General features: G+C 34.7%; 1 protein-coding gene across 3 annotated transcripts; it reads left to right on the top strand.

Moving 5' to 3' along the window:
- The first annotated feature begins 218 nt into the window (after nucleotides 1-218).
- On the top strand, nucleotides 219-13,542 carry LOC136029395 (uncharacterized). 3 transcript variants are annotated; one of them, XM_065707741.1, is made up of 4 exons: nucleotides 219-408; nucleotides 9,859-9,990; nucleotides 11,126-11,375; nucleotides 13,355-13,542. In XM_065707741.1, exons 1-4 carry the CDS (start codon nucleotides 256-258, stop codon nucleotides 13,447-13,449), a joined length of 630 nt encoding a protein of 209 aa, XP_065563813.1. In that variant the 5' UTR covers nucleotides 219-255; the 3' UTR covers nucleotides 13,450-13,542. The 3 variants fall into 3 exon arrangements, with proteins under 3 accessions (XP_065563813.1, XP_065563812.1, XP_065563814.1); XM_065707740.1 differs by lacking the exon at nucleotides 219-408 and adding an exon at nucleotides 1,693-1,924; XM_065707742.1 differs by lacking the exon at nucleotides 219-408 and adding an exon at nucleotides 8,256-8,430.
- The last annotated feature ends 1,293 nt before the right edge of the window (nucleotides 13,543-14,835 follow it).

Here is a 14,835-nt window from a genome sequence, read left to right on the forward strand (position 1 = left end):
GTAAAGCGTCTGAATTAGGAATTTCATAACACTGATTACGCTTGCATCTAAGAAAATTCCAGAAACTAAATGCTCAACTCAATTTTTATTAGATGATTGCCAATAAAACTGTATTACTCAGTTAAAGTACGAGTATTGCACTACAGAAAAAAAAATTTCTATTGTTTTATAGCCCCTCTTTATCTCTGGCCTTTCACTATAAAGCAGAAAAAAAAATATTTAAGGCAGTCCTAATTAAAAAAGGAAGTGAACGCAATGAATAGCCATTTAGTTTTGTTACTTGTGCTTCCATCTGTGCTTGGGCACGGTTTTATGTTAATACCACCGCAACGATCTTCAATGTGGAGAGTCGGTTTCGCTACTTCAGCAAATTACAATGATATGGAACTTTTCTGTGGGGGATTCCATGTACGTTTAAACCTTTGATTGACCTCACTGTCAAGCGACAATTTATCCATTATTGCTAATAAGTATAAATTATAGCTAACCATTTATTTATTAGTTACTAACAGGTAATAGTTACTTACATGTATTGACAGGTATTATTTACTAACAGGTAAATCTAGATTCCCTTAAAATTCTTATGAAACATTGGATCTTTAGAAGAAAAGTCTTTATTTAGAAGAAAATTGTTATATCGGCAACAATAATGATATACTAATAATATTTAGGACTGTAATTCCCTTCAAAAGGTTATAACTCCTCTTAAAGGAAATGGCCTTCTGAAGACGACCTCTACTGGGAGCTCATTTCGTGTGTCACCAGAAGTTGAAACACTTTTGAAGCAAAAAAGGCTATTTCGCAACGTAAAGATAACGCTCTGGTGATCAGTCGGAGGCGTATCTAGAATTTTGGAAGGGAGAATAGGCTATGAAACAGAGGAGAATAAAAAAATGAGGAAAAAGGGAGAACAATAGAAAAAGGGAGAAGGGAGAAACGGGGCTGATTTATAAAAAAAATATCTAGATTTGAAAATATACAATGTACAAAATGTGTCTTTGTGTAACGGATTTGACATTCCTTTCTTGGATACTGGATCAATTCAAATAATTTTAACTACAAATCGCAAATAAGTCAATTACAACTGCACCATTTAAGAGAGGCCCTCTCCTATGCTCTTTCTGGATTTTTCACTGCTTATTTTTCAATTTCACAGGCCCTCGAATGAGGATGAAACTATATGTGACTTTAAATCCTCACAAAGACAGAACGAGCACGCTCAAATATCGGCCTAATGCAGAAAGTGTACAATTACAGAAAATATAAATTTTGACAATGCTTGACAGCTTCTAGTCTTGAAAAAGATAACCTAATGCTACTCAGACGACTAAACTCTGCAAAACTGGTACAAGACGAACTAAAAGGTGTACTAAGAAGGTCTCAAGCCTGAGACTTTTTTACACGTTTAAAAACGTTTCTTTTAATGTTGTCTTTTTTGGTAAAATCTACCAGCTAAATAATAGGCTAATATGCTCCTTAAAACTATTTATCTCCTCAAACACTTCAAGAGTACTCTCAATGCATTAGACTAAGCTGTTTTGTAATCTTCATAATGTTCGGCTTCTTAGAAAATTCCCAGAAACAGTAGAATGGTTTATCATGGATTATATTTAATGCAAACAAATAAATGCGTGGTTTAAAGGTAAATCTTGACTAGGATTTAATAAGACTGTTTTTTCGGTAAGTCCTCTTTATCTCATTTCTTTCACTATAAAAAAGAAGGAAACCAAGATTACCAAAACAGTTACCATTAAGCGATACAGGAAATATAATGAACACCTTTGCATTGCTATTACTGGTAGCACCATCTGTGCTCGGGCATGGTTACATGTTAATGCCACCCCATCGATCTTCAATGTGGAGGGCTGGTTTTACAACACCTGCGAATTACAATGACATGGCTCAATTTTGCGGAGGATTCTATGTAAGTTTCAACATTATAAAATATTCTCGAATATACTATAAAGAATAAAGACATAGGTTCTATGGGCATGCATAAAATACTAAAGAAAGAATCGTAATATCCTTTTGTAAAAGACGAAGTAATTTTATTGGTATTTTTAAAAGTGTTCAGTTAGTCTAGTACTTTATTTCATTCCTATACTACCACCGCGGTGGTTCGTAACGGCCCACAGTTAAGTGGAAAAATGTAGCGTGAAAGAATAGACAGCAGCCATTTTTGCTCAGAGTCTATAATCCGTGTGTTCTGGCATTTAAAATTGTGGTGTAAATTACGTCAGAGGGTGGAAAACTCAAAAACAATAATCTTTATAAACAGGCAGAGAGATATGCAAAATATTTTGAGGGACATACAATAAATTTAGGGAAGGCTTACAAATTTGTCTAGATTTTGGAGGGGGCAGCGACGAAGATACGCAATGACAAGTAAATTCAAGAATAGGTCGAATATAAAGCATTAACCTTTATTTAATTAAGGACAGAAGTGCTATCTTTTCTGTCGAGGCAATCGTTAAAAACTAAAAATTTGTAGGCATTATACACTACAATGGTCAGTAATTTTGTTTTCTTTGTACGTCTTTACAATCTATTTTGGCCATTTCAAGATACTGAATCTAAATGAAAAAAGAAAAAAGTTCAGTTATGCCTAGTTTTTTAGTATTGATGAACTGGAATAAATGCCCAGATTTCTACTAGAACATTTTTAATGTTTTAAATATAAGAGATGAAATATTAAAAACTTTGTCAAAGAGTTATTTGAAGTTTGCAGTTAAATATACAGAATACAGGGATCTTGCTGCAAAACTTTTTGCGGTGTTTCCATTTTATCTTTTCTTAACGAATTAACCAACAAATCCGCGTTTGCAGCTCTTCTCTGATTGAAATTTTTGTCTCTACTCTGCTTTTTCTTAAAGAGCGTCAATTTGTTAGGTGCTGTAAAATACTGGCTTCAGATATGGGTGCAAATTCACCAGTATAAAGAGGGAGGAAATTCCAAAACTCTGTCTTGAAAAATCTATAAAAGGCAATCTCCCCCCTTAAATTGACATACTTGCTTCTAGATCCTTTGAAGGTTGCCACAATTTATAAGCACACGGTCATTGGCCGCTCTTAATCTTACGGAATACCTTTGTTTTGGAGGGATTTATATTCGCTCTAGGAAGTTACAGTCTATAGAGCTGGTAATCATTGAATTGCTAAGATAATATATTTAAGCTCGCGGACCAAAAAAAAAAAGAAAAAAAAAGAAAAAGCGAAATAAAAATATAATATAAACAAAGCAAAATGAGATCTGAATTACTTCCATAAACGATTTTTTTGTAAATTAGAAGTGTGATTTTAACAATACATAAAGATTATAGGAAAAACACTGTTTAAACACTTTTTAAATCTGTTTTAAATTGAATATTCTTGAAATAAGCTTATTTTCTGTTTTTCTACTACTACTATTACTACTAAAACTAACAACTCATCGCAACAACAAGCCACCCAAGGCCAACACAGCTAGGCCCCCATCCCAATCTATTGAAAAGCCTCCCTCTTTACACCCTCCCAAAAAGTTCCCATTTCCTTTAAATCTTTCTTTATGACATCCTCCCACCCCAGACGAGAACAACCTGCTTTCCGTTTAGCCTTAGATGGCTGGCCAAAAAGGACAATCTTCGGCAATCTGTCATCCTTCATCCGCAGAACGTGCCCTAACCATCTCAATCTTTCTTTAATTGCAGCCATAGAAAGCGGGATTGAACCACACTTCTCATACAGCCTACTGTTTGAAATACGATCAGTCAGCTGGGTACCCAGAACAATCCGTAGGCAATTTCTCTGGAAAACATCTATTAAATCTTCATCCGATTTTGGGGCACCCATACTTCAGAGCCATATTAGACCCTGTCATCATTGTACCTTCAAATATTCTAATCTTGGTCTGCAGACTTATCTTGCTATTCTTCAAAACCTTTTTTTATTTGTGAAAAACACCCTTAGCCTTGGCTATCCTACTTTTAACATCTTCACTGCTCCTACCGTCTTTGCTAATAATACTAACGAGGTAAGTGAAGCTGCCCATCAGATCAATCTTTTCGTTACCGAGCATCACTTTTTCATCTTCACTTATTCCTAGCCTTAGTGACTTAGTCTTCTTAACATTAATTTTAAAACCTATTCTAGCACCCTGAACAAAACCTCCTGAAGTTCATACATTTTGCTCACACTTTCATCTAGGATACTTAAATCATCAGCATAATCTAAGTCCAGGAGATATTTTCCTCCCCATTTGATTCTGTGGTCTCCCATTGCCTTTCCTGTGCTCCTTAAGACAAAGTCCATCAAAACGATCCATTTAAAGGGGGATAGAAAACAACTCTGCTTAACTCCTGAATTAATATAAAACCAGCTGCTAACCTCATTCCTTTCTTAACCGCAGCAGTATTATTCTCGTACTTCTCAATTATTAACCACAGAGTAAAAATTTGGTCGACACAGCCTCTACCTTTTCTAAAACCACCATGTTCTTCTCTTAAAACTTTGTCTACAGCATCTTAGTCTATCAAGTATCATATTGCTTAGTAATTTGCTACCTTCAAATACCAGACTAATGCCTCGATAATTACGACACTTACTTTTATCACCTTCTTATACAGTGATAATCTTTAGTAGCTTATTTCTAACCTCGGAGCCACCATATTTAAGAAACTCATTTACCACACTATAAGCACCCGGAGGCTTATTATTTTTTAATCCTTTTAGTACTGTCACTAATTCTTTCTCACAAAACAGATCTTGCTTCACATCCAAGGTATCACAAATTTTTTCATTCTCCTCTATATCTTTTCCTGCGATCTCTGTTTAGCACATTCTCAAAATGTTCCGCCCATCTCTCTTTAACTCTTTCCTTATCATTAATTGTGGCCCCGTTCCAATCTTTAACTGGGACAAGTCTGGATTGACTACTACCTTTCAGTTTATTAACATGCAAGTATAATATTTTACTATTATACCGCCGAGCTGCATCTTCCACATCCTCGGCAATTTTATCCATGGCCTCCACTTCACACCTCCTTAGTTCATATTTTAATACTTTCTCAAAAGATAATTCTTGCACAAGCCCCTTCTCACTATTAAACAAAAGCTTTTTCACTAATATTCCTAGCTGCATTCCTAACTTTCTTCCCTAAGACACCATCAGTAACTTCAGAAATTGTTTTCTAGAATTATTCCATAATGTCAAATTTTAAACTCACAAGTTGAGTATTCAACGATTCCTGGAAAGTTTTTCTCAAATGGTATTCTGCTTCATCATACAAATTAACCCATTACTGGGAGAAGGTTTGTAACTCATGGGACATGCTGACACGCAGGTAGATCCTGTTGAGTGTACATTTGAGGGGGCCTTCTTCCTCCTCCACGTGTATTTATGACCCCGAGCGAGGGTACCCCTGTTTCCATTAGGGACCCCCCAGGGACAAGGTCCCCCCTCGGTCCGTGCTTCCTATGGAGGTACCCCACATATCTGTAGGGCGTTCCCTATCACCACCTGGGGACACGCTGAGGAGTGACCCGGGAGAGGCCCCTAAAGAGCAGTAGACTCATAAAGCTCTTTTTTCTGTTTTCTAATTACGGGTGAAATTATTTTTCGCTCAAACTCCTACAGAAATTCTTAATTTCACTAAGGTCTGTATCTTAAATATCACAGGTGACAAGTTTAGACCTTATCAGTTCTTCCATTATCCGTATGTAGGTCAATTAGATTTATAGGAATTATCTCGGTTTAACTCAATAATCCAAGATTTATTATCTTGTGTGAGAATAGGGTTTTTACGTGGACAGGTTCAAAGGAGAAGCTTTACCTAATGACAGGACCACAAATTTGTTATTGTTTTCTAGTTTTATTTATAAAACACGTGGAATTTAATTCATATTACCCCAAATTTAACGAAAGGAGAAACAGAATGCATTAAGCGTATGAAAAAGCAATTCCTAAGAAAATAGATGGTGTCAAGGTAGAGTATATTAATGTTTTAATATTTGGAAATACTTTTAATAAATATGGTTCTATTTAGGTGGGGAAGCTAAACTTTGAAACACCAAATATATATATATATATATATATATATATATATATATATATATATATATATATATATATATATAATATATATATATATATATAGCCTATTCAATAAACCGTTACTTGGCCGGCATTTTCAAGAAAAGAAGCAATGACATTGGAACAATAAATTAGATATAGTAGGGAAACTACCTACTTAAAATTAAATTACTTTTTCTGGGGCGATTGCTCTCTTTGTATAAGTTTGGAAATGTAAATAGACTCTTTAGTATTTTTTACATTACTTTAATTTAAAATAACTTGAGTATTATCTGCTTCTTGTTTAGGACTGTCATCAATTTCAAGTACAAATAAGAATTTTAGAAAATGTGCATGGTTTTGATTTTTTGTTTTTGGAAGATCAGCAAACAATTGTCAAACCAAATTACAAAGTGGTATATTGGAAAGTGCTATGGCAAATGATCTTTACTACTACTACTACTAACAACAACTGAATGTAGCCGTCTGAGGCCAACATAGCTACGCATGCTCCTTCTCCATCCCAATCTATTCGAAGCCTCCCTCTTTACACCCTCCTAAAAGTTCCCATTTCTCTTAATATCTTTCCTTACCACATCCTCCTACCCAATGGGGGACGAACCACTTTTCGTTTGGCCGTAGACGATTGGCTGACAAGGACAATCTTTGGCAATATGTCATCCTTCATCCGCAAAATGTGCCATCTAATCCTTTCTTTCATTATAGCCCTAGAAAGTGTAATTGAACCCCATTTTTCGTACAGCTAACTATTTGAGGGACGGTTAGTCAGTCTGGTACCTAAAACAATCAGTAGAAAACTTCTTTGGAAAACATCTATCAAATCCTCCTCTTCATCCGTTTTTCGGAGCGTCCACGCTTCACGACCATACTTAACCACCGTCATCACTATAGCTTCCAATATTTTAATCTTGGTTTACAGATTTACCTTCCTATTCTTCCAATTTTTTTTTACCCTGAAAAACACCCTGGGCCTTTACTATTCTACTTTTTACAGCTTCACTGCACCTACTGTCTTTACTAATAATACTACTTAGGTAAGTGAAGCTGTCCACTTGATCGAAATCTTGTTACCCCATATTACCTCTTCATCTTCACTTATTCCTAGTACTAGTGACTTAGTCTTCTTTACATTGATTTTCAAACCTATTCTTACACCCTGAACTCGCAAAAATTCTAAAAATTCATTTATTTTGCTAACATTTTCATCTAGGATGCTTATATTATCAGCATAATCAGAGTCTAGGAGAGTTTTACTTTCGTATTTGATTTCGTGTTCTCCCATTGCATTTGCTCTGCTCCTTAGGACAAGGTCCACTAAAGTGATCCATATAAATAGGGATGCACCGGAATGGTCAAATTTCACCCCAGATAAGGTCTTATGCTAAAAGGCAACGATTTTCCATGAGACTGAAAAAAGAAAAAAAATATTAGGTTTAAACTTTAAGGCTTTATCGCGGCTATTAAGTAATACAGTCAGGTTTTCCTTTTCACCAGAGGCGTAATTTCGTCAAAATCTTAGGGGGGGGGGCAAAGTTGGAGCTAATTTTCTAAAACCAAATAAAAATGACAGGGAGAACTGAAGAATGAGCCATACAGTACCAAAAAGGTAAGGATATATATTAAAAAAAAAAAAAAAAAAAAACAGACCCGTTTCTTTGGATGCTTGAATTATGCAGACTTATCTTACTTTTGACAATATTTGTGAAGAAACTAAATTTCACTTGGTGGAGCAAACTAGGGTCTGGGGGGGGGGGGTTAAACCGAGGTCTGGGAAGGGCGTTTGCCCTCTCATTAGCTTTCAACTCTATGGAGAAGGGTACAATCAATCAAGTTTTAATTATTGGGCAAGGGTAAAAGTGGACCCTCGCCAAATCGTGAGGTTTTTACATTAAAGGTATTTTTTTGTTTCGTATGAAGAAATATATACCAATAGAGCTGAACAATATAGGATTAATGGTATTTACTACATAGAATGAATATAAAAATACAGAAATATTATTTTTATAGCCTTTCTTTTTAGGAGTTCATCTTTCTTCTCACAAAAGGCAAACAGTTTATTCTTATCTTTGTTTGCTACAAGTCTCAACTCAGATTATGAGTCTTAACTATGCAAAAACAATTTAATACTATTTTCACTATCAATAATTGATAAAAAAAATCAATAAATAAAATACCAAACGCTGAATCAATCAGTTATCCCGTGTCAAACTATGTTCAAAATACTTTATATTGCTGCCATTGTACCAGCAGTATTTGGCCATGGTTTCATGTTAGAGCCACCACAGAGGTCCTCAATGTGGAGGTACGGCTATGACACTCCAGAGAACTATAATGACATGGAGCTATTTTGTGGAGGATTTTCTGTAAGAATTTGTGCTATTTTGTGTAAGATCTATGCTAAGGAGCTGATGAGGAGATGTCACTTAAAACATAGGTGCTAAGATTCATCTAGAGTACTAAGCCAAAACCTTATAATATAAGGTTTTGGCTATTTCGTACAGTATATGGTATGGTACTCGGCATTTCAGTATGGTATATTCGTATGGCAATTTTGGCTGAACTAAACAACACGCTAGTGTGTTAGGTTAAAACTTTAACAATTCTAAACTTGTAAATGAATAGATCATACGAAACTTAACCAGTTTATATATAATTGATCACAAAAGATATGTATCTATAAGGACCGACAAATTTTTGCCGTATGTTTTAAATTTGCTTAGTTGATATATGTCATCTTTTGATATATGTCATTTATTCCTTTTTCTTCGATCTATGGTATTGGCTTATGTTTTCAAAGCATATTGGTTGAATATTTTGATTTATTTTCTACCATTTCCACCCTGTCAGCGTGTAGCCCATCTATTTTTTTCGCAAAAATATGCCATATTCTTCCTCTCACACATTTCTCTTTCCTAAGAAAGAAAGATCTTTAAATAAAAGACTGGAAAAAATAAGTAATATTACTGTCAATATCCTTCTGGTGAATGCGGGATAAGATTTAATTTGTACAAAAATATACAAAAGGTATTATTTTTTATCTGTAGAAAATAAGACCCCTGAAATTGAAAATTAACCTAGAGACATAGAATTGATAAAATTTTTCGTATTCATTAAGATTTAGAAAAATTTTTGCTGCGTCAACTATTTACAAAGCTGAGATGATTTACGAGATTGATGTGATATTTGCAGTAAAACTGAAAATATTGGAGGTCAGTTCCGTATTCTATTGCAATCAAATATTAAATAGGATTTTAAATTACGATCAACTGAAGGAATATGGTATTGCCCACGATATAATTGTATTTTTTCTTATTTATTTAAGTTGTACTTTGTGTTCAGCTATAAAACGGTTGCTACCTAGGCTCAGGAACATGGTGAATTTGAAACATTGACGCTTATTTATTACTTTCATTATAAATTTAGAAAAATTGATGGTCATGTGACCTTTAATTTTCTTGAAAACTCATCAGAATTGTTCAGTAGTATATCACTCAGCTGTCCCGGCTTGTGAATGTTTCTAACATGGTAATTTTTCCTCTAACACCCTTCCCTCCCCCTAAAAAATAATATCCTTCTATTTTTCTTTTTCTGAAAGATAGTAACCGAAGCAGATCTCTTAGGTGTTTCACGAATAAACTTATTCCGGTCATTTAACGCAATTTTCATCCCCTCCAAACATATAAAACCTCTACTATGATACTACCCAGAGTAAATCTGATCAATTCCGTATGAATTATGTTCCTAAAATCAAAGTATTAACAAAGATAACTAATTTCTTTACATCATTTCAGCATCAATGGGAAATAAACGGTGGTAAATGCGGTGAATGTGGTGACGCTTGGGACCTTCCTCAGCCCAGACCCAATGAGGAAGGGGGCACATATGGAACCGGTACTATTGGACAAAATTATACAATGAATGAGGTAAAGTTATTTATTACGTATGTTTTAAGCTTATGACACAATCAGATTTTGTACTGAAGTAAAAAAAAAAAAAAAAAATGCTTCCGAAATACGAGCAGTTTAGAGGCTAAGCAATCCTACTTCGTCTTTTTCAATTGTCTGAGATTTTTGTCATAAAACTACGCTGATTTCAAATTAGAAAATAAGATTTGGGCAATTGCGCAATTCAAAATAAAAGTTAAAACCCTGAAATGGCAAAATATATTTCGGATATTAAATGCTAAACACCCTTTTTCAGCAGCCAATCTAAGTGAAAAATATTAAAATGTACTTAACACACTCTCTACTCCCGTGGTTCTCGGACTTATTTAGACACTAACCCCTTTTTTGCCCACAAAATGTTTTAGATGTCCCTTCTCAGTTACCAGTACTAAATAAACTATAGTTAAAGTATGAATAAAATTGCCGGACTGAGAGTTAAAGGGTTGTTTTATATTTTTGTTGGCCAGCCGTGTACTCCCTAAAAAATTTTGCGTATCCCCAGAGGGTACACGAGACACGGTTTGAGAACCACTGCTCTAAAGCCTACTAAGACACAAGACGAAAAATAAGAAAAATTTTCTACCAGGCGATTGTTAAGCAAGATTGAAACCAGAAGCATGAAACAAGCAACATAATTAGATTGTTACTTTTCTAAGGTTTAAAGGCTTCCAAAGTAAAGTGAAAACATTGACTCATTATCGGCCTGTTATAAGTTTATAGACTAGCATCAAAGGTTATCCCACATTCCAATTACAGTATGAGAGGTCAATAACAAAAGCTGAAAGTTATTAATATAAAAATATTCATTGTCGTCAATTTATTCACTGTCGCTGTTATCTTATTTTTAAGAGGTAATAACAAATAAAATTTGTTATTATAAAATTTGTTGAGGCAAGAACAAATAAAATTTGTATTAGAATCATTCACAAAAACTTGATTTATCAGGGCAATTTGCTTGCTTCTGCTTGAAAAAATTACCAATCAAAGTTTATCACAATTACACGAATTAGCCCTTATTTATTCATAGCTCCGTAGGAATGAACCATATAACTTTCCGCATAGGCCATATTTTCTTTGTTTCTGAAATACAATGTAACGATGGTAATTATTACAGGTTATTACTATTCAAGTTAATCTTACTGCCAGTCATATGGGGTACTTCGAGTTCAGGATATGTAAACGTAACGCTGTGGATGAGCTTACAACTCAAGAGTGTCTCGATCATCACTTATTGGAAATGGCCGATGGAACTGGAACTCAATACATGATCCCAACTTTTGATGCCATGACCCATTTCATTGATGTGAAGTTACCTCAAAACTTAACATGCGAATACTGCACTCTTCAGTGGCATTATTATACAGGTAACAGCTTTTAAAGATATTTAGTGCCTAGTCAATTTTACAAAGCATCTTTTCTACCAACAATTAAATAAAAAAACAAGTTTTTTTAACTGAAAGTAAGGAGTGACATTAAAACTTAAAACGAACAGAAATTGCTCCGTATATGAAGGGGTTTTTCCTCCTCAGTGCCCCACTCTTTACGCTAAAGTTTGACCCTTTCTCTTAACTCTACTTTTTAAAACAGTAACAAACTCTAGCGTAAAGAGCGGGGCGTTGAGGAGGAAAAGTATGACTTTTAGGGGGTGTTTCCCCCTATTTTCTAAAATAAGGCAAATTTACTCAGGCTCGTAGCTATTGATGGGTTTTTTATGCTAATTTTTGTATATTTAAAATCAGCATTAAAATGCGATTCTTTTGATGTAACTATTCGTATCAAAATTCCATTTTTTAGAGTTTTGGTTACTATTGAGCCGGGTCGCTCCTTACTACAGTTCGTTACCAAGAACTGTTTGATACATTACAAATCTAACAATGCGTTACAATACGTTACAGTCTAGTGAGGGGGACTAAGGAGAGGGTCAAGGTCCACGGAAAGCTTAAAATTGATCTGGTTTTCTTCCAGGTCAGTAATTTATTTAAATAGTCATAGTTCTTTTATCTACGTTTAAAGAATAAAAATAACTGTAAATAATTTATAATTTAAATTTACTTACTTCTTCTAAAAAATATATGGAAAATAAATGATCTAAATCTAAATGAATCTAAAAAATAAACAGAAACAACGAGGAGATTCGACAAATTACAGCCCATCCCCTACGGTCCTGTGGGGGACATGTCATCCGAAGGGGTGTAGTTATTATACCACTCAATTATACTGGAAAAAGAAGAATATAAAAAAAGTTTGGATCGAATGTATTTGGATAAAAAAGGGCCGTTGAAAAACGGCTAATTTTCCCCTAAATCTTTATGGTCACTTAAAAAGGGCGCTAAAACTTTTAGCTTTGGTTTAAATGAGCGATCTCCTGATATTCTAGGATCATTGGCTCGATACGATCTTCTTTTGAGAAAACAATAGAAAAAAAGAAACAAAAACAAATAACACGCATCCGTCATCTTTCTTCTGGCAAAAAATACGCGATTCCATATTTTTGTACATAGGAGCTTGAAATCTCTGCAGTAGTGCTCTCCGATGTACTGAATCTAATGGTCTGATTTTCATTAAGGTCCCTCACATTTTAACTTGATGAATTCTTCATATTTGAAATAACATAAAAAACAATTCTTTTGATGTATTAATTGTTATCGATTTTTTTTTTTTAGAGTTCCTGTTACTATAGGACTAAGTCACTCCCTACTTACAGTTCGTTACAGCTACCGCGCAGACCATTATCTAGGTAGCCATAATAATTTTAATCCAACCACAATCTACTCTCTACTTACAATTACTCCTGGTTGTCTCCAAAGATTTTATATGTCTATTTATAAATGTCTAGCTAAGCACAAGTACGAACAAGGCCTTAGGTAAGCATTTGAGGCTGTTTTTAAGTTGATGTCAAAATTAGAATAAAGTACAGCTTAGGTCCAAGTCCCCCCCCCCCTATTGCTGATTAAAAAGCATTTTCACTCTCTCAACAGGTTAACTGCTTTGTTTTCTATATCAAAGCTTCATAAACATGATGAAAAAGATTCAATAAAAAAAAATTTCTTCAGTTCTTCTATTCCTGTTAATTTTCATCCTCCTTCTAGGTTTAACAAACTAGACAATACGCTAGTTGACAGTTTCGAAAATATTTATTGAAGTTTATTTGAACATTTGACGGCTAGGAAGTTAGGAAGACTAGATCAGCTTGGAGGCTTAACTTAATAATATCGAGGGGTATTTGTAGCTAGCTCTTTTCTAAGGACCTCCAATTTTCTAACAACAACGATAACTTATCTACATAGCCTATAGATGCGAAATGGCGTGTTTGTCAAGTTGTAATGGCTAGAATTTATTTCAGGAAATTCTTGGGGCGAGTGTGAAGATGGTACAACTGGCATGGGGTGTGGCCCACAGGAAACTTTCCGCAACTGTGCAGACATTGGTATTTACTGACACCATCTAACGTTGTGATTTTGATGAAATTGTGGCATTTTTTTTGGCATAAGTGTTTTTATATTTTACGTAATAAAGATGTATTTCTTTAAACAGTATTTTTTAAACTTAATAGATAAGCGATTTAAACACATGAAAAAAAAAACAGTTGTTTGTCAAGATAATATGATGCAATATTAGTTCGTGATAGCGACTTTCATGCAGATTTTTCCAGACCGTTTTTCGGCTCATCGGCTTTATATAAATGTTACTTCATTACAGCAAGCCAAATGTAATGTCGATATTTTTGACAGATATATTTTTATGTTTGGATGTATTTTCTTAAATAAATTTTCTCTCTTTTCTTTCGAGTCCAGTGTTTCCTTGCCATGACACTAATACCGCTGAAATATTTGTATTAAGATAACTTTGCCAATCTTACGCTGATATTAGAAGTTACAACATCTATTTACAGATTGACTAATAAATTAAACAAAAACGTTGCACGAAAGTAAATGCGGATGAACAATGTGAAAAAAAAAAGATTTTGTTGGTCATAGTTGCGAAAACTTTTACTACTACTACTACTACTACTACTACTAATAACTCACTGCAGCACCAAGCCGCCTGAGGCCAACACAGCTACGCACGCTCCTCCTCCAACCTAATCTATTTAAAGCCTCCCTCTTTACACCCTCCCAGGAAGTTCCCATTTCCTTTAAATCCTTATTTATGACATCCTCCCAACCCAGACAAGGACGACCTGCTTTCCGTGTGGCCCCAGACGGTTGGCCAAAAAGGACAATCTTCGGTAATCTGTCATCCTTCATCCGTAGAACGTGGCCTAGCCATCTCAACCTTTCTTTCATTATAGCCCCAGAAAGTGGGATTGAACCACACTTTTCGTACAACCTACTGTTTGAAATACGGTCAGTCAGCCGGGTACCCAGAACAATCCGTAGGCAATTTCTCTGGAAAACATCTAGTAAATTTTCATCTGCTTTTCGGAGTGTCCATGCTTCAGAGCCATATTTGACCACTGTCATCACTGTAGCTCCCAATATTCTAATCTTGGTTTGTAGGCTTATCTTTCTATTCTTCCAAACTTTTTTTAACTGTGAAAAAACACCCTGAGCTTTAGCTATTCTACTTTTAACATCTTCACTGCTCCCACCATCTTTACTAATAATACTACCAAGGTAACTGAAGCTCCCAACCTGATCAATCTTTTCGTTACCTAAGGTCACCTGTTCATCTTCACTTATTCCTAACCTTAGTGACTTAGTCTTCTTAACATTAATTTTCAAGCCTATTTTAGCACCCTGAACTCGTAAAACCTCTAAAAATTCATTCATTTTGCTCACACTTTCATCTAATATGCTTAAATCATCAGCATAATCTAAGTCC

The sequence above is a fragment of the Artemia franciscana genome, chromosome 7, assembly GCF_032884065.1.
Source record: "Artemia franciscana chromosome 7, ASM3288406v1, whole genome shotgun sequence".
Taxonomy (NCBI): Eukaryota; Metazoa; Arthropoda; class Branchiopoda; order Anostraca; family Artemiidae; genus Artemia; species Artemia franciscana.

Coding starts and splice junctions, on each gene's coding strand:
- LOC136029395 (XM_065707741.1), top strand. CDS start 256: ATGAATAGCCATTTAGTTTTGTTACTTGTGCTTCCATCTGTGCTTGGG. Junction 409..9,858: donor TTTTCTGTGGGGGATTCCAT/GTACGTTTAAAC, acceptor ACATCATTTCAG/CATCAATGGGAAATAAACGG. Junction 9,991..11,125: donor AAAATTATACAATGAATGAG/GTAAAGTTATTT, acceptor TAATTATTACAG/GTTATTACTATTCAAGTTAA.